Here is a 19,226-nt window from a genome sequence, read left to right as displayed (position 1 = left end):
CAGACCACGGAAACGTTAAACTAAAGGAGGCTTTAACACAATACGATTTTAAATTATCCTTTAAAAGACACCACGAACCGCGCAACGGTGTAGATAATTCTACTATCTTTTTCAACCGACTCACCCCCTCCCCTCCGTGAGACGATGGTTCGTGCGTATTCCGGCTAGCACATGACTGTCTTTACAAACATCCCCGTTGATTAAGACTACACGAATTGATAGCAGGTTGCGGAGCCGTTCTCGGTTACGATTCATATGGGTGAGTAATATATTAACACCGATATATCTGTGTAATTTAAACCGGAATTTGTGTAATTATTGCTGTCCCACTACCAAAAGTTACTTTTGGATACCGGAGCTACATAGTGAGAACCAGTGAACGCGCATAGAGCTCTGGAGCCATACCACTGCATAACTTAGTTGAATTCCACAGTTATCTTTTTGGTATAGCTCGTATTATTTTAGTCTTCTAATTTTCATTAAATGGCTGTAAAATACGCATTTAGCTAGTGACTTTTAAAAACGCGCCTTCGTGAATTTATGAATATTCACATAATCGAACATTGCTTTAATTCCTTAAGAACTCCGCTAAACGAAGACCTTCTTGCAGCTAGAAATCCGCCGTTTTTAAAAAGGAATGTTCAGGAAATAATATGTAAACGATTTATGTAAATGAATTATCTGTGAACTTTAAAAGACCTATCTGGCATTGCCTCCCACAGACAGCTCTGTGGGAGGGAGAAAAAGGTTTGATGTTTCTGGTTGCTTTTGACAAGTAGCTGGAATCGCTAAATATTCTGTCTCAAAAAAAGTTTCCCTCCCCGACAACCCCCACAAGATTCTCTTGTTTTTTTCTCATTAGTTTTTACAGTGGCAAGTCATGTTATTGGAGTAGTTGGCTGTTTATTGTATTTCAGGCCACTATGCACTTATAGTTTATATTTGGTACAAAAAAATATTCCCACTTCTGAACTGTTCTGTGAATACAGGACTGTAGAAAGAAACAAATTAGGGTAAACGTCCCTATTAAGCCCACCAAATCCGCTTTTCAGACATTTTTTATGTGTACTGCCCCAATTTAAGTGAGAACATTTTAGTTAAAATGAAAGTCTAATCTCTCATTTGAAGTGTCAATAATTCATTTATACCAATTTCTAATGTTTTTATTGTTTAATTTGTCAAAATATGTCAAAAGTCTGGCATGGGCTTAATGGGTACCTAACATACCCTTTAAGCCCATGGGTGTTCCAAATAAGCCCACTTCATGATTTGTTGATAAATAAATATATATTTAAAAAATCTTAACAATACAGAGCTGTTCTGTTCAAATCTGTAATCTCTTAGCTCTCAATAGCTATTTTCATTTTGTCTCCACTCCTATCCTATTGGCTGTAAATGGCATTTGAAATAGGCATGACCAGCCTTTTTGCTGTGTTGTCAACACAGAAAAAGCTAAAATTACAACATGTCTTCTTTGGAATGCAGCCAAAAAACAAAATCAAAACTATAGTGGAAATTGCTCTTCAATACTTCATCTTTCAATATGTGTTTTCATTTTGTCTGGATCTCTATCCTATGGTGTGCTGTTGGCATTTGAAATTGGCCAAAATTTCTGGTCCAGCCAGCTGGTTGAAAGTGCAGGTGTTTTTATGAAGATTTCTGAAGACCGACGAACTGAACGAAAAACAATTTCAGGTTCAATACTAATGTTCTAAGGATAGTAAATGAGTCAATTTCAGGATTTGCAATTAAACAATAACTTTAATTTATTTTCAAATGTTAATCACATTTAGGATATTAGTTTTAAAACATTGTAAAAACACATTTTAAAACCATTCAGTTCATTGTGGAGTAACATTAAAACACAGTTCATTATGAGGAGACATCAGTCATAACATCTTGAAGCTCATGTATCATTAGCCTATAACTTAAACAAAATAAACAAGAAAGATGTCAACGTTTCTGCAATTTCTACTTTCTCCTAGACTAAACGTAGGCCTATGCTCTTTGAGGTGATTGTATCGTTTTAGTAAGGCTATCATTTGCTCCATGCTCCATCTTAGTAGTGTAACATAACATAGGTTATAGGGTGGTCTAAGCTTTATTTGTTTGTTTCAATCTTTTGTCCACATTGTGGTTGTCTATCTCTAACAAGTCTTTCATGGCTTTCATCTTGTTTTTGTACAGATTTTCAATGACCTCATGATTGCGCAAATAGAATGGTCCAGGTCCCTACAGCCCTGCTTTGCAGAGGATGAACTTGCGCTTCTATCATGCGTGGACATGAACTGTAGTTCTTTCGTGTTTTAGTCATCTTAAACTAAAACTCATCTGAAAAGTAAAGATTAAAAAATGATTGCTAATGTTAAGATATAACACAGGCCTATCCAGAATGAATTGACCTATGCAATATCACTGATATTTAAATATGGGTATTAATTATCTGAATTATGCAGCTCGTTCATCAGGTGAGGTCAAAATTAGGGAGGAAAATGGTTCAAAGGTGAAAAGGGAGAAAATCCCCATTGAAACACAGTAAAGTGGGCTTAATGGGAACAGGTGGGCTTAAAGGGAACATCAGTGAATTTATGGTTAAAAGACAGAATATTTTATTCTACTCACATGACATTAAAAAAACAGCTATATGAAATAAATCTATATATGGTGCACTAACATAATATGAAAAGTATAAATTGATCATGCAGAGAAGTAATTAGCTATACTCATTTACATCTACCCCAGACAGTGTGATTTTTTTGACAGAGTCCCCTTTAAGCCCACCAGGTAAAAATGTTCATTAAAAAATAAATAAAGACAAACATACACATTTATTGTCTATTTAACAGTATAATAACATAAACTGCATACAAAAATATAAACGATACATGCTTATCATGCTTTATGTCATTGCAATGAACCATACTATGTAGCTATTGCATTAGTGCAGCATGTGGTCTGTTTCCTAGTGTGCTAAAACTCATATTTTGATTTCCAAAGAAACAATATTTCTAATTCAGGTAATATTCTAACATACGTCTCATTCAAAACACTAATCACTTAAATTTTGATAACAAATGAGTACTTACCAAAAACAGGAGTAGAATAACATTTTTATATACAAAAAATGTTATTTTCTGAGGGTACCAAAAGTTTTTTTGCAACTTCTTCTGGGATCAGCAGGCACATGCCACACATGTGCTTCGAAAACATCGACAAATGTGATTGACTTACAATAAAAAGTGTCATTTATGTAACAAGCAGCTTCATTTGAAAAAACATCACACAGCAAAAAATGATGACGTGGTTTTTTTTTTATTTGACTCAGAAGTTGCAAGTGGGCTTATATGGTACGTGGGCTTAATAGGGACGTTTACCCCTTCTTCAACCAGTGATTTTGAGACATTCTATAAAATGCAGATCACCTTTTCTCTGCAGCAAGGTGCTTTCACACAAGCCACTCCGCAGAGCTCTACTGCAGCAGGGATGTTTTATTTTTTTTAAAAACTGTCCCCCGCAGAGCCTCGATGTCGTCTGGTATTTATTCACGCGCTTTAATCGTTCACTTGAGTGCAGAATAGTGAGGAATGCCTGCAGAGCGTGCCTCTTCAGAGCCGGAGTGATGCTGGTCCCTGTTTACTGCGCACGCAGTCCGCACTGCGGGTTGTGCCGGGTAAGTTTTCTGTGGTTTTCCCGGCTGGTCTGCAACACCAGGTTTTCTATGGGTTCTGAGCTATTTATTTTAGGAGAGGAAGGAAATCACAAGTCCTGCGTATGTGTAATTTTAGTCTTCTGTATAGCTGTGGAGGGCTACAGAGACAGAGATTCTCACGGTGGTAAGGACAGCTGACTACAGTGGGTTAGAACAGGGGACATGGCCGATTTTTAGTGGCAGATTAGGAGCAACTGGTGGATTGCCATTTTGTAAACTAGAACCACTCTCTTATGATGTTCGCAAGATATAGTGGTCTAGAACTCAATTTAGCACACACGCATGCACACACGCGTTAGGGTTACAAATGCAAACGCTGGGCCAGCCAGGGGCACACAGTGCGGTGTTCACTGCAGGAATTCGGAATGCGTGCGCTGGTATGTGGAGGCGCGCCGGGACACGCTGAGGCCTCCCGTTACCCGCCAGACCCCGTCACTGACCAAAAATCTTTCTGTTACTTTCGCTGTTCCCCTCTCTCTCTCGCCCTCCCCTTCTCCCTCAGAACAGGAGCCACGACGGGGCGGAGACCTGGGTTGGGTGGGAAGAGTCCTTGCTGCTGACCCTTCTGCTGACGCCTTTGATTGACAGGTGAAGACGAACAGACTGGCCAAGAAGGATGGCTAGCGACTTTGGCTTCAGTCAGGACCCACACCACATGGAGGCGGGGCTGGAGTGAGTTCTCTCTCAGTGATGACCAAGCTCATTCTGTCACATGGCCTTTTGTTTGTCTGCACATTATTGAACGTCTTCTTTTTGAAGATAATTGTTTTGAAACCTTGCATAGTTTTTTATGTGAGATTTTGTTGTTTTCTTGTGTCCTCTGAGGAATGGCAAATGGAAAAAAAATGTTGGCACATGGGAACTAATTTTCTTTGGGACTAATTCCTGACACTACTTTCTGCGATCGTTAGTGATGTCACAGTTAGACATAAGGGCGGTGTGTTGAAGGCAGTACAGGCACAAGCAGAGAAATTTAAGACAGGAAATGCAGGAGTGCGATCTTGATGAGAACGGAGATCTTTCACTGAGGCTTAAGGGAGAATTGAATCTCAGTGTAAATGATGGATGATTTTTCTTCCTTAGAATACATTCTACCTTAACTGCTTCACCTCATTTGCTGTGTGACAGTTAGTACTGACATGCTAACACCTGCCAGAAATCTATCGCGATCTGTGAGTGTGTGGGTGGAGGAAGTAGTTGAGACTTTTGAAATTTAGTCAGGACTTCCTGTTTGGGGCATTGTTGAAGATACCCAGTGTAGTCTCTAATGTTTTTCTGAGCTGCAGTCCTGAGTGGAACTCTGCTTTCATTTTTCAAGAGGTTGGAAGTCCACCTCTTCCTCCTCTACAGGAGGTCTGTCGTCCCCTTGCTCGCTGTCATCATAATCACTTTTAGCTGCTTTTTTAAAAATTATTATTTTGGGACAGACCCAGTGCTTGTGTCCACACGGTCAGTGAATGTCCGTCCTCTTCCCTCAGGAGCCCTGTAGACGAGCGCGTGGTCCTCCACTCCTTTAGCCCGCTGATCAAGGAGGCCAGCCCGAGCTCGGAGGAGCGCAGAGAGGCCGTGGAGATGCAGGACCTGACGGAGGAGCAGGATGGCGGTACTCCCACGCCTCTCCGCTTCCTGTTTTCCTGGTGACCCGCTGGCGCTCTGGTGGGGGGAGATGATGCGTGGGACAGGGCCGCTTCGGCATGTCTGGAATCCTTCCGGCCCCCTCCTTCATCTCTACTCCGCTGGCGGCTGGTCATTTTGGACCCCGTGCTGTTTCTCTTCCACCCCTCTGGGTGTCAGTCTTTAGGCCAATCACCATTCACCCTGCTGGATTACCTGATCTCATTTGGTATAGCAGCGTTGGGACCGATTGTTTGGTTGGCCAGTGTAACTACTCAATTCCTGTGGTCTTTAAAGGCGATTGATTCAGATATCTCTACACAGATGACCAGGCCTTCCTGTCGAGCTCGGCCTTGGTGGGGCGAGGGCGTGGTCGTCTAGGAGCCAAGCAGGTGAACCCCTTGGTCAGGGCACGATGGTCCGCAGCCACACAGCGGGTTCTGTGCTCCATGCCCAGCCGAACTATTGGTGAGGCCATTATGACCATATTTATAGCCGCTTACAAATGATCGTGAGCTGACGTATTGGCAGCAATCGTGTGTTCATCTTGCCATACTGCAACTCTGCTGTAGTAGCACCAGGTAGATTGATCCTAGATTGAAAGTCTTTCTAGAAGGCTCTGCACTTGAACAGTGTGTGAATGAGTCAGCGACGTGTAGTTGTCCATAAACGACTGTGTTTCGTGGTGGTAGGGTTACCCGTGCGCGTTTCCCGCTCTGTGCTCCAGTCCGAGTCCTGCTCTCTTCCTCTGGCCTGTCAGTTCAGCCTGTTCTCAGATCCCAGCCTTGGAAAAAGTGTAGCCCGTCTTCATTGCAGATGTACAGTTAATTGCAAAAGTACTGGGAGAGTGACACTATTTTTGACTGCACTCTGGTACATAGGCTTAGAAATAAACTAATGCCAGACTGCCAGATAATCGCTCTTACCTCCTGAGCTATGTCGCCCCAGTTTTTTTGTCTACAAACATCATGGTCACTATCTTGTGGTGTCATATTGTGTTATCATTAATGAACAGCATGGTGTGAGTGGTCTTGGTCATGCAGTTCCTGTTTGCAGACCTTGTGTTCTCACTGGGCCTCTGTTAGAATAATAACAGCACAGAAGCCGTGCGTTTCATCCAGTGACAGTAAATTTAGATGCACAAATTGTAGAAGGGTTTTGTGAAGACAGTGTCAGGAAGAGACTCTTAAAAACACCCTGAGCCGGTCCTTTCCGTGCCATTTTCACTGTAAATTTGTAAAGCCTCGATTAATTGGGCTGAGTAAGGCTAGCAGATGTTAAGTGCACTGGGGTGCATTTTAAACCAACATTGGTCAGGTTTTGAAGTTTACAGTGCTGTGAAAAAGTATTTGCCCCCCCTAATTCCTGATTTTCTCTTATTACTGCATACTTGTTACAGAGGTGAATGGTTTCAAATCTTTAAACAAAATGTTATATTAGGCAAAAGGAACCTGAGTAAACACAAAACACATTTTAAAAATGATTATTTTATTTATTTAATTAAAAAAGTTAACAAACACTTCTATCACCCATGTGAAAAAGTACTTTCCCCCTTAAATAATTGCCCACTTTTTCACATGGGTGATCTGGGTGTTTGATAACTTTTTAAATTAAATAAATAAAATGATAATATTAAAAATGTGTTTTGTGTTTAGTCAGGTTCCCTTTGTCTAATATTATACCCTGTCTAAAGATCTGAAACAATTCAGTGCGTCAAATATGCAATAATGGAGGAAATTAGGGCAAATATTATTTCACAGCATTGTAATTTCCTGAATATTCCCAGATTCTGGCGCAAATTGAACATGTAAGATTTTGGAATTCAGAAGATGGGCAAGGGGAAGTCCATGTCCAGTGTCCGTGGTCCCCGTCTTCGGGGTAATGCGTGAATCTGCCCCCTGCCCCCTGTCCCAGGACGGTCTCAGAACGCCGTCATCTCCCAGTGCTACAATCGCTCCGTGCGCCGTCTCCGCCGCCAGAGCCAGCCCTCCATCCGGGACTTCTCCCGCTCCGCCCGGCCCAGTATCCGTGGATACCGCATGGAGGTGACCTCAGAGGATGAAGGTGAGCCTCCCGCTGGACTGATGACAAATATTGGAAATGGAAAAAAAAAATCCTTTTCTGCGCAGCTTTCATTTTCAAAATGCTGTCCATTTCACAGAGCTGGGTAATTTACTGCAGGGACAGAGCTGCAGTCTGGCTCACATACCTCATTTAAAGCTGTTGCACCATACCTGGGCCTTGAACCTTAGTTACATTATCATTTTCTCCTATTAAATATCTGCTTGAGGGGTCTCCAGACTTATTCGAAAAGTGCCAGTGTTGGTGCAGGTTTTTGTTTTAGCTCAGCATTATGACACCTAATTCTACTTATCAAGGTCTCGAATTGGAGACCATGATTAGTTAATAAGTTTAATTGGATGTCTTTGTACTAGACTAAAACAAAAGCCTGCACCCATGTGGGCTCTTTTTGGATAAGATTGGACACCCCTGATCTATCTCTGCTTCCTTGGCCAAATTGTATGGCACCATAAGATCAATTTCCACTGGTATTTTCCACTGACTCCCCCTTATTTGCCCACTGTAACCTCTCTCTTTGTTATTGTTATTGTGATTTTGTCTATGCTCCTACCTTGTTGCTTTATAGTGACTATTTTGTCTTTTTTGTTCCCGTGTTTTAACTTTTTTAAATGTAAGGTGAGGTGACCTTGAATGTGTCTAGAAGTGTGTCTAGAATGGTTCCAATCAAATTAAATGTATTATTATTATTATTATTGTTAGTTACTGGCCCAATTACTTTGCCACTACACTACACTTCCTTTTCTATTTTAAATACATGGGCTGAAATACATGGGGACATGGCAGCCCTAGTTCCTCTAATGGGGAAGAGGGTAAACCAAACTGTTTTCATGCATATACGGTCGCAGGTCATCTCACTAACATGCGTATGTGTACCAACGGGAAAATGCATGCAAAAAAGGTCAACGTGCCAAACATCACATCAAAATGACTTGTTTATTTACTTATTTTTTTAACCTGTGTATGCATTGCATTCATTTAGCAGGTGCCCTTATTCAGAGCAAAGTTCACAGCTGCATTCACTGGGTTTGCTAGAGCAAAAGCAAGCACAAGAAAAGTACGTTTAAAACTTTTTAAATATTTGAAATGTTTGAACTTATTTCCTTGGGGATGTGTGTGTGTGTGTGTGTGTGTGTGTGTGTTTTAAGAGAACACGAGAGAGCAGCTGGTGAAGAACCTGCAGGCCCTCTCCGCGGGCGACCGCATACGCATGCTCAGGGCCATGCCCATCAACATGACAGAGAAGAGTGAACTCAGGTAAGCCCCGCCCTCCCTCCCTTTCAGGCCCCGCCCTCCCTCCCTTTCAGGCCCCTCCCTGGGGAACCTCACTTATCAGAATCTTTACCCCCACCTTTGTTTGGCTTGCCGTACATAAAGCAAACCGTGTGCTTAACTGAGATATCCATGCTTCGAACCCTCCTGACTGCTTGCTGCTCTCATTTTTTAAATGATGGGGCTACTGGAAGGCACTAATAAGCTCAATAACATTACACTGCTTTCATTAGTTGCATTTATTTTAGCGTGTAGGTTTGAATCTGTCCTGAGGCGTGTTTGCTGTACTCTTAATCAAAGTACTTTACCTGATTTTCTTCTCTTAATATCCTTTTGAATCAATGGATTGTATGTAGAAATTTAATCACTGTAAGTTGTGCTGGATAAGAGCACCTGCTAAATGTCATTTATTTCATTTCTTAATTTATTTTGCAGGTCATCATATCCACATTATTTTATAAAACAAAGTGCTTCTTATTATCCTTTTTTAAATATGCGCAAAAGTACTACTCAACAATAGTACTAATGCTCTTTAATGCTCTTAAAATCAAAACTTTTATAGCAAGAAGTGCTAGATTCAACTGTTGTGTTACGTTATGGTTCGTTGCCCTGCATGCATAGGCAAAATAGCCCGTCTCCGGGAACTGCAGCCATGCAAGACGCCCTGTGGGTGTATGTATGCGGGGTTACTTCAGTCTCTTCCTTGTAAGGGGTGAGTCAGTCTTGCAAAATGGGGCCCCGGGTTATTCAAAGAAGCGATTGTGAAATTCTCTCAACTTTGTCTGCTATCTGTGGTAACCTATTTCCAGAAAGCTGGCATGCAGTTTCAAGGAAAAACGTCCACGCTCCAGCACAGGCATCTCCTTCTTCAGCCGTGTGAAATATTACGTGATTATTGTGAGTGTTACCCAGCATGCACCTGTCCATTTACATCAGCGCTCTGGTGCTCTCGCTGGTCTGCATAGCAACAGTAGGTGTGAAAGCTCGCCCCACTAGCTGTGATGCCCACCAATCTAAACATCACGCTTCAGATAGTGATCTTGCAATTTCCACTGTTTCATAGAGGAAAGCACAAATGGAGAACCACGTGCCATATGCTGTTTTGATTTTGAAAGGGACAAAAAGTTGTTATTACAGTTTACTGAATAACACGATTAGTCACTGACTTAAGTACATCTGTGTATGCATGTGCGTGTGCGTCTGCGTGCCTGTGTTTCTGCATGTGTGCACGTGTGCATGTATGTGCACATGTGAATGTGTGTGTGTGTGTGTGTGTGTGTGTGTGTGTTTGATTCTTCAGACATTGCAGCATGGCTGGTGCAGCTGGCTGTCCTTCCTGCAGTCCCTGCAGCTGTGGCAGGTGGCGGTAAAGACGATTGGGGGGCGCTTCGGTACAGGCGTGCTGTCGTACTTCCTCTTCCTCAAGACCCTCCTGCTCTTCAACGTCTTCCACTTCTTTGTCAACGGGTTATTCCTGGTCATCCCCCAGGCTGTGAACCCTCCACACCCCGGTGCCGCTGACATCAGCTTTACGGGCCTGGAGCTGCTCACGGGCGGAGTAAGGAGATCGGCATCCCTCTCATCTCTCCGCACACCTGCGACCACACCCGTCACACGCAAGGCCAAATATGGTCTTACAGAGTCACTGTTTCCTGGGCATGTTGCCAGGCTGGATGGCCCTTTTTAACCAGAGGGAGATCGGAAACCCCATCATCAAATGTGCACCCGAGATTAAAAGTGGTCTTAACCAGGGGGTGGTTGGTCTGGTTCCCAGCCGGCACATTGTCATTGTACCTTTGACCACAGTACTTGCTCGTACCTGAATTGCTTTCGATAATTGCCCAGCAGTGTAAAACGAATGGTGTCTTTAATCTGAGTTGCCCTGTGATAGGGGCATCTACCAGGGTAACCCCCGGGCATCTTCCACAGGGCTACTTCACGGACACCGTGATGTTTTATGGCTACTACACAAACTCCTCGCTGAACGAAACCTGCCAACCGTCGCTGAAGCTCACCTGCGCCGGGGCTCCTGACCCAGCAGGCTGTAGGGGGGGTGACGGCGCCACGCAGATGTCCTACAACATACCAGCGGCCTACTTTTTCACCACCGGGGCAGCCTTCTTTGTCACCTGCATCATCCTCGTCTACAGGTGTGCTGTACAACCAACTCCACAAAATACACTGTTTATGCCCATTCTTCCCATGCTCTGACTGGGTCAGTGTTTGCTTGCAGTTTGGGGTGATGTGGGAAAGGTGATTTCACTCTGGGTCAGTGGTGATGAGCAGTTGGGTTGATGTATGGAAGGCGATCATGTTTGCTTACCTGTGTGTCTTGTTTCCTCAGTATGTCCAAGTCTTTTGGGCAGAGTTTCCACATAAAGAAGTCCCGAAGCAACCTGACTACGAAGGTCTTCTTCTCCTGGGACTTCAAGGTCATCAAGAAGTCCTCTGTGAAGCTGCAGGCAGAGAATCTCTGTACGCAGCTGAAGGTAAATTGATTTTACTTGCATGCGTTTTTGTGTGGATTTGCGTGCGAGTTCTTTTAGGTGACATGGTTTATTAAAGGATGTGAAAAGTCTCTCTCACTCTCTTGTCCTCTCTCTCTCTCTCTTGCTCTCGCTCTCCATCTCCCGTCCTCTCAGGAGCTGCTCTCAGAGGTGAACTGCAGGCAGGTGGAGAAGAGCCAGGTACAGAGACTTTCTTGGCTGGCAGTGCACGCATTGGCCTGGACCATGTGCTTGGCCAGCACCCTGGCGTGTGCCTGCTTGGTCTTCTTCTTCCTGGATGAGGTGAGGGGGGGCCCTTGGAGACCTGCCAGGGGCTTTGGGATGTGAGATTTTGAGCAGGGGTGGCCCTTTGAAATGCCCCATCTCCTGGAGGTAGACAGGGCAGAGGTCCTGAAGGAGGAAGCACTCACAAGTAATGATGTGTAGCTAATGTAATGGAGCACGCTATGTAGCCACTCAAGTTTGTTTTGTATGTTTTGTATTGATATTTTTGTTACAGTTCTCATTAGGTTACTGCATGGTTTACAGGTTAGCAGGAGTATTCGTTTGCTGCCAGATACTCTCCTCCAGGGTTATTTCAGACCCCAAGGATCTCCGGTACTGGCGTTGAATTGTACTTCAGGCTATGTTGTCCTCAGAAACCCGGGTTGAGTAGCTGTGCATACACTGTGGTTCACCAGGGCCATAGCTGAGTAGCCCTGCGGGGAATGCAGCCGTCCAGGACTGGAGTTCAGTAGCCTTGCGGGCACTTGGCCCTCTGGGGCCAGGGTTGAACAGCCATGGAGTACAGGCCTAATATAGGCAACATTACAATCTCATTAAGCCTCTGTTATAAATACTTGAACCAAACGCTCCTCTTCTTTGATTAGTCTGTGTCCATCTGTAGTAATGACAACTATCATTAGCTACTTTAGTGCAGTTATGAAAGCTGGTGTAATCGTTTAGACCAGCAACAGACCCAGCCTGGAGCCGGTATGTCTCAGGGAACTGAAATGCAGACACATGCAGAGGCTGTTTTGAATGTGTGGCGCTGTATGTTTGCATGGTGAAATTGCTTAGCCCAGGGTAATGTCTGAAGGCCTAGAGCAGATCGCTGCTTATGTACAGACGGCCACTTCCTTTTTCAGTGGAATTGGTTTATTTATGCCTATGTCATTGTGTAGGCTACCACATGTTCTATATCTGACTTGTGATTTTGAAAGGATGCGTGTGCATGTGTGTGTTAATGTGTGTGTGCGCGCGTGTGTGCGCGCGTGTGTGTGTGAGTGTTTTTGCATGCATGGCTGTGCATGTGTGTGCACGTGTGTGCGCGTGTGTGTGTGTGTGTGTGTGTGTGTGTGGGCCATCAGCGGAAATGACAATAACAACTTGTTAGCTTATATTTTTGTATTTTTAAAAATATCTGTGCCTGTATGTGCTTTTTTGTGTGGGAGGTGTCTTGCCTACTTTCGCCTGTTCTTGTGTTAGTCAATTTTTGTATTTGTGCAGATGTTCATCTACGCTTGTTTGTTTGTACTGCATCATAAATGACCCTGGGTAAGAGTTTGCTAAATTAATAAATATAAATGCCACCAGCACCATCCACTGTCCCCTAATGACGAGGCCAGTCTGCTGGCCTTGCCTGCATTGGTGTCCAGTATCAACCTTCTGCAGCCTGGCTTCTTCAACGCTGTGGCCTGGATGGAGGAGTACGACTCCCCCAGCGTGCGCGCCTACGTCGCCATCTTCAGGTGAGTGCCTCTGTGCTCCGGTAACAGCGGAGTCAGGCTGCAGTTCTCTTTGTGTGCTTTTCTTGCAGTTGGGCCGTGACTCTGCTCAGGCAAGAAAACTAATTAAAAAAAATAAAAATAAAAAAAAACACCAGAAAGGAGCAGCTTTTTATTTCAGTGTGGACGCAAACAACGAGGTAATATGTTTCCCAAAATGTAAAGGAATCCCTCCTCACCTTTTTTTATTTTTACACTTGAACGGTCATTGCAGTGTCCTAATGCTAGTGCATTTTCATTGTTTTTTCTAGTGTTTATTGTACATTGTATGTTTTATATTTATTGAAGGGGGAAAGTGGAACCTCAGCTGTTAAGGTTCTTTATAATAATACGGAATTCCCAAACATATCTTGGCAGGAAGCAGTTGATAGGCTCTGTTTGTTTATAGGGTGTTTGTGCACAGCTCAGCCTTGGTTGGAGCCTGTGGGAGTCTGTGGCCACCAGTGCTTTTATTTTTACAGGAACTTACTGCTAAAAGTGAGTGTTCTGGGAGTGCTCTGTTACCATTGGCTGGGAAAGATCGCGGCTAACAGTAAGCTGACAGTAAGTGACCTGACCCGACAAAATCCCCCCCCCCCCCTCCAAGCCAACCGGGTCCTCTTCTTTTATGAGCCTGTTCATTTCATATCTAAAGCCTTCCTGAACTATTCTCAATATCCAATCCTTCAGTTCGCCTGAAATCGTTTACAGGAACTAGTTTCACGGTTGTACCGATGTTCTGCACTCTGAGTTTTATTTATTGGAAAAGCCTGAAAGATGCTCGGTAAAATCAGACAGTAGTCTTAAGGAAAAGTCTGTTTCGAGCTGACTGGTCAGGAGTGCTGAGTGTTTGCGTGTGTGCGTGTGCGTGTGTGCCTGTGTGTGTGTTGGTCTGCAGTGCTGGGAGAGCTACGTGGGGCAGGAGCTGTATCGTTTCCTGCTAATGGACTTCATATTCACCATACTGGACACTCTGTTTGGGGAATTCCTCTGGAAGTAAGCTTTTCATCTCTCCCTGGGGTGCATCCCAGAATTCATTCAAAGTGTGTTTTCTGTGGATGTGAGCAGACAACAGAACATATTTTAGGCTGTCAAGAGCTCACGGCCCTGTTTCATTTTTTTGTCAAGCGCTATTGAAACATTCAGGGTTGTTTTCTAAAAGTCAGTGTTTATCTATTGCCTAAAGTACACACGAGCGCAACACAGTAGAGCTGTTTGTGGTTGGGCAAGCTGAACTGTTTATTTTGAACACAAGAAAACACTGACCTAACAAACAGATGCAATAAAGTGGTTGCATTTCCTGATTAGCTGAGGGGTTATACTGGAATTTATGTATTTGTTTATTAATGATGTAGGAGAATTTATGACTCGTGTTTAGTACAAGATGGAGAATTGATAATTAATGTCAGGGTTTGGCTCATGTGTGCTTCGTATTTTCTTATCTTTTTGTTGTTTTTTGGATCTCTCTCTCTCTCTCTCTCTCTCTCTCTCTCTCTCCCCCTCCCTCCTCAAACTCCTACCCACAGGTTATTTTCGCAGAGAGTGCTAAGGAGGCAGAGGAAGCCGGTTTTTGACATTGCACGCAATGTGCTGGAGCTTGTCTACGGACAGACACTGGCCTGGTAACCAGTCCTATGTCACCAGTGTGATCTGTTCACTACAGCCTGTCCCTCCCGTACCAGTGTAGACTGTTAACTAGGCCCCAAAAACCCTTTTTTATAGACTGGTAGTCATTCCCATTACTTCGCTCACTGCAGCATAGAAAGATAATAATAATAATAATAATAATAACAATAATAAATCTTCTTATTGCTTCCCTAAAGCACTTATACAAACAACAGTTACAAAGTGCTTCACAGTGAAAACAATGGACAATAAAATCAAATAGATAAGATAAATAGATAAGATAAGAGCAAAAAGAGAAGACAACAGCAAATTATAAGAAATTTAAACAGGTCTGTTTTCAAAAGCGTTTGAGACTTTGCAGAGCTAATGGTTAACGGGTGGTTGTTGCAAATGGTGGGTGAAGGGAAAGTGCACGATCGCTCTTTGTAGCGCTTCTGGAGCAGAGAACCACTAAAAGACCTTTGCTCGAAGGATCGAAAGTTAACCACACCTTCCTTCTCTGACCACAGTGCAGAGTAGCCTCTCTCAGTGGTGTTTACCAATGTCCCCTACCTTTCTACCGGTCTATTCTGGTCATCAGAATATGACCGTTAAAGTTCTTTGTGTGTTGTACTGGGGGCAGTGAGTGTTAAGCTTACTTATGTGCACGTGTGTGTGTGTGTGTGTGTGTGTGTGTGTGTGTGTGTGTCCCATCCAGGCTGGGTGTGCTCTTCTGTCCGCTGCTCCCTGCTGTGCAGATCATCAAGTTGCTGCTGTTGTTCTACATGAAAAAGGTAGCCCCCACCAGCCTGCCCCCATTCACTCAGGAACAGTGGGATAGGTCTGGGACAGGGACACTCGGGTGGGGGGGGGGGGGGGTGCTCTCATCACAGTGAGGTTTGTTGTGACTCTGCCTCCAGACCAGCTTGATGATGAACTGCCAAGCCCCTCGGAGGCCATGGAGGGCGAGTCAGATGACCACGTTCTTCATCTCCCTGCTGTGCTTTCCTTCTTTCCTGGGGGCCGCCGTGTGCGTCACCTACACCATATGGATGTGAGACCCTCTGACGCACGTAACCCAAGCAACTGTAGGCCATGGGACACATGGACGTTCTGCACACAAATGCAGGCATACGCACACACAAATGCATACACACACACGCACACACACGTACACGCAGGGTTTCATTTTCTCATGGAACCACCCTGTTGAGGCTGGTAAGTCCTCAGTAATGGTATGTGAATTAATACCTGTCCACTTCGCTTGCTTGCCTGCACTGCCCCGCCCTTCCCTGCCCCGCCCCGCCCCGCCCTTCCGTTCCAGGTTAGAGCCATCGGCAGAGTGCGGGCCCTTCAGGAAGCTTTCCACCATGGCCATGTCTGGGAAGAGCTGGGTTGCGGAGCTGGTGAACGCCCACCCCAAACTGGCCTGGCTCTGTTGGGTGCACAGTCACCTGGTGGAGAACCCCATTTTCCTGTTTGTCGTCGCCGGGATATTCCTGTAAGTGCCCGCCCTACAGGAGGGGCCTGTCAGACCCCGCCCACTTGCACCAATAACACGCCTCGGATGGACGTCCTGGCGGAGGTGAAGAAAGTGCTTAGTCAGCCCTGCTGTTCTGACCTCCTCCTGTCTTCCAGAATCGTCACTTACTTCCACACCCAGGTCGTGGACGGACAGAGGAAAATCATCGTTCTTCTGCAGGAGCAGATTGAGAATGTGAGCTCTGGAGGGGGGATGTGTGTGGTGGTGCGAGCCGGTCAGTCTACTCTAGAAGTGGAACCTGCCTGTTGGTGGTACACTTAGTGGTACCTGTGCTGGTTGAACGTGCTGTGGGCTAGAAGTGTTGTCTTATGCTTTTAAAAAAAATATTTGGCACCAGATTCTGGCTGAGCCTGTCCAATTCCCACCCTGATTTGGAATGGCTGTCTGCATCCGTAGCCATCTTCTTGTGCGAAATCCACTGTTGATTGAGGATTGACCCAACTGAGCAGCGGGGGTCTCTAGATCGCCATATAATCAATGGAACTCTCCCATACCCTGGGCAATGCAATGCCATCGGTTCCCTACAACACGGTGCCTTAACCGAATGAGCCACCCAGCAGCTGTGGTTTTATGTTTAATTGGTGCAGCTTGGACCAACGGGCCGCAGTTGAGAAGAGTAGGATTTACTTACCTGTGTTTTTCTTAAACCTGTCAACAGGAGGGGCAGGACAAGAAGTTTCTCATCAGTAAATTGCAGATGGCCCATGAGGAGAAACGCTCTACCTCCTCTCCAAGACAGGAGCTGAGGAGCAGAGAGGTGATGTCATGGAATTGATTGGATTTTATTGGATAACACTTTTGTGTATTACTGTACTGTGCTGTAATGCCCCAGAGACCCATGCTGACTTAGCTATGTGAATTCAAAACAGGTTTTCTGCCAAAGCTGAAATATTTGGATGCATGTTTATGTTCTGTCTGTGAAATTCGCCACGCATACACACACACACACACACACACACACACAATGCTTCCTTTTTACCTACTGACAGGTCTGTGCAAAGTTATTATGGTTATTTGATGATATTTGATCATATTTATCTTCTTTGAATTGCAGGACTCTTGTATGGATTAATTCCAGTACAGATCCATCTCAGTGCTACAACAAACAAAACAAAACACCAGCATTGAGTCTTATGAACCTGCTACACCTGCCCCAAATTACAGGCCTGTGTTGAGAATCTCCATCTGAGTAAAGAACTGGCAATCATTCACAGGAGAATGATGATTTTGACTCCTGCCTCTGTCATTTATGCACCTGCACTGCCCTCTAGTGGTCAGACAGTATGGTGGATATAAGATTTTGAATGGGCACAATGGCGCATTAATAGACAGACATTAAAGAAGCATTTGGTCTAGCCAACTAGAGGCCTTGGTGGTTGCCCTGGAAACCATCTGAACAAGGAGCTGTACATGAGGAATGGAACACGGGCATGTGCAGAGGGGAGTTACATGTATAAGTTGTATAGGTGATATAGGGGTCTGCAAAGCCAAAGACACAAGGGTGTATATTATCTGTTTCCTTTGGCAGTTTAACCTTCGAGTATTGTGACATTTTCGCCTTTTCTGCTTTGGCTGTTTGTGTACCTGTTGGTAGCAGCTAGTGAATATGTGCTGTCTTTGTGTCGTGCTCATTCCTTTGTCTTACTGGGTCAAATGCGACGTGTTTAGCTGGAGTTTAAACCTCAGGTTTAAACCCCTAGACCTCAGTACTGCATTACAACTGGAACGGCTATCCGAAGCTGTGGAGTAAGGATTAGCTGCTGCAGTTGAAAAGCATTTCTGTGGCCTAGCGGATTACTGCATTACAGGACTGCATTAGAGCTCCAGCTGCATGTACCTCACTGCAGCTGACGCATGCCGTTCCGTTGTATTGTTTAAAGAAGTGAAGTGTGTAGACCCGTGCTTGTTGGGGGTGCTCAACACGCTAAGGTCACGCTCGTCACCGTCTTCCTGGCAGTTGCTCTGGTCTGCTTGCGTCTGCGTTCTACCCGCTCCAGCTGCGCAGGTAGTGTGCTCCCCCAGCATGGTGACTGCGCATCTCGGCTTGTGGACTGCATAGAGCACCAGCTGAAATGCCTGTTGGTGGCGCAAGCCTCAGGGAAGATGCTGTCCATCACTGACGCTGCAGCAATGAGATGAGCTTAGGGAAAATCTGTGTTCAAATGGATTGAAAGGAAAACTGTGACTTGTAAATAAAATAAATTGTTTTCTATCATGTGCTTCTAACGTTACTCATTTATTGGTCTACAGCCGAAACACGTCTTAGCCTCAGCCAATCAGCAAATGAGGAAAATGTGTATATTGGTCTGTTGTTGCCAATCAGTAGATCATAGCAGGTGGCCAAAAGCAGCATTAGAGCCATGAAAAGAAAGAATATGGTAATGCTGATGGAATATGGAACACATTTTATTTTATTACTACAACAGGGAGAATAGGATAAAGTACAAATTAGAAAAAGAAAATGCAGATAGGGCCATCAAATTAAAGTTGTGAAAACAAGCAAACAAACGCTTCTTCTCTCCTGCTTCTCCCCCACACCCCCAGACCCCCCATCCTGAAAGACTCCGAGGGCATCCACACTCTCCCATGACATCACAACAATAATTTTAACTCTGCAGCAATATCATTCGACAACCTGACAGCACCGTGAATACGAGCGCTAGATGACTCCATATGCACCACATCCAAAAAGGAAAGAGCCCATTGGTGGAGCGAGAGCAGAATTACGTTATAGCTATGGCTTTGCTGATGTCTGTGCTGTAGTTCATGAATGACACGGTTGTTCTCTTTCATATGGATCTCCTTTCCCCATCCCAGAATTATGTCAGTGTCAATGAAGGCTCATAATTCAAATGTGCAGAAACTGATCTCACAGTTTTCACTGCGCAAATTATTTATCTTTGGACAAAATATGCTACAAGATTTTCCTTGAGAGCAACTTGTCTTGTGAACTGTACAGATGAAAGGAAAGGTCAAATTTTCTCATATCATTTAAATGCTGCTAAATATGGACCCATAAGCATGATGGTGAGCAATTATGAGTTAGATCTCATATCTCCCGATCTCTGAGTAATAAGCTGTATGTCAATAGAATTTTTATTCTGGATACTTGCATTACTAAAATGCTGCACTAGGTGTCACTTGATTGCAAA

At 44.3% G+C, this 19,226-nt stretch overlaps 1 protein-coding gene across 2 annotated transcripts; it reads left to right on the top strand.

Moving 5' to 3' along the window:
- Positions 1 to 133: 133 nt before the first annotated feature.
- LOC118215949 (transmembrane channel-like protein 6) lies at positions 134 to 18,289 on the top strand. Of its 2 annotated transcripts, none has more exons than XM_035396923.1 (21): positions 134 to 259; positions 4,212 to 4,381; positions 5,188 to 5,312; positions 5,648 to 5,791; positions 7,238 to 7,387; positions 8,551 to 8,659; positions 9,484 to 9,571; positions 9,975 to 10,232; positions 10,604 to 10,824; positions 11,019 to 11,163; positions 11,317 to 11,463; positions 12,757 to 12,911; positions 13,409 to 13,490; positions 13,825 to 13,922; positions 14,453 to 14,548; positions 15,250 to 15,325; positions 15,452 to 15,585; positions 15,856 to 16,032; positions 16,170 to 16,248; positions 16,733 to 16,831; positions 17,129 to 18,289. In XM_035396923.1, exons 2-21 carry the CDS (start codon positions 4,326 to 4,328, stop codon positions 17,144 to 17,146), a joined length of 2,457 nt encoding a protein of 818 aa, XP_035252814.1. In that variant the 5' UTR covers positions 134 to 259; positions 4,212 to 4,325; the 3' UTR covers positions 17,147 to 18,289. The 2 variants fall into 2 exon arrangements, with proteins under 2 accessions (XP_035252814.1, XP_035252815.1); XM_035396924.1 differs by having other exon boundaries at positions 137 to 259; positions 4,217 to 4,381.
- The last annotated feature ends 937 nt before the right edge of the window (positions 18,290 to 19,226 follow it).

This window comes from Anguilla anguilla, chromosome 17, assembly GCF_013347855.1.
Source record: "Anguilla anguilla isolate fAngAng1 chromosome 17, fAngAng1.pri, whole genome shotgun sequence".
Classification (NCBI taxonomy): domain Eukaryota; kingdom Metazoa; phylum Chordata; class Actinopteri; order Anguilliformes; family Anguillidae; genus Anguilla; species Anguilla anguilla.
This window is presented reverse-complemented; position numbering and strand designations above follow the sequence as displayed.

What these genes read in the sequence shown, in the direction of transcription:
- LOC118215949 (XM_035396923.1), top strand. Translation starts at nt 4,326, where the DNA reads ATGGCTAGCGACTTTGGCTTCAGTCAGGACCCACACCACATGGAGGCG. An exon ending in TGGAGCTGCTCACGGGCGGA is followed by an intron (nt 10,233 to 10,603) that starts GTAAGGAGATCG and finishes CATCTTCCACAG; the next exon opens with GGCTACTTCACGGACACCGT. An exon ending in TTTGGGGAATTCCTCTGGAA is followed by an intron (nt 13,923 to 14,452) that starts GTAAGCTTTTCA and finishes TCCTACCCACAG; the next exon opens with GTTATTTTCGCAGAGAGTGC.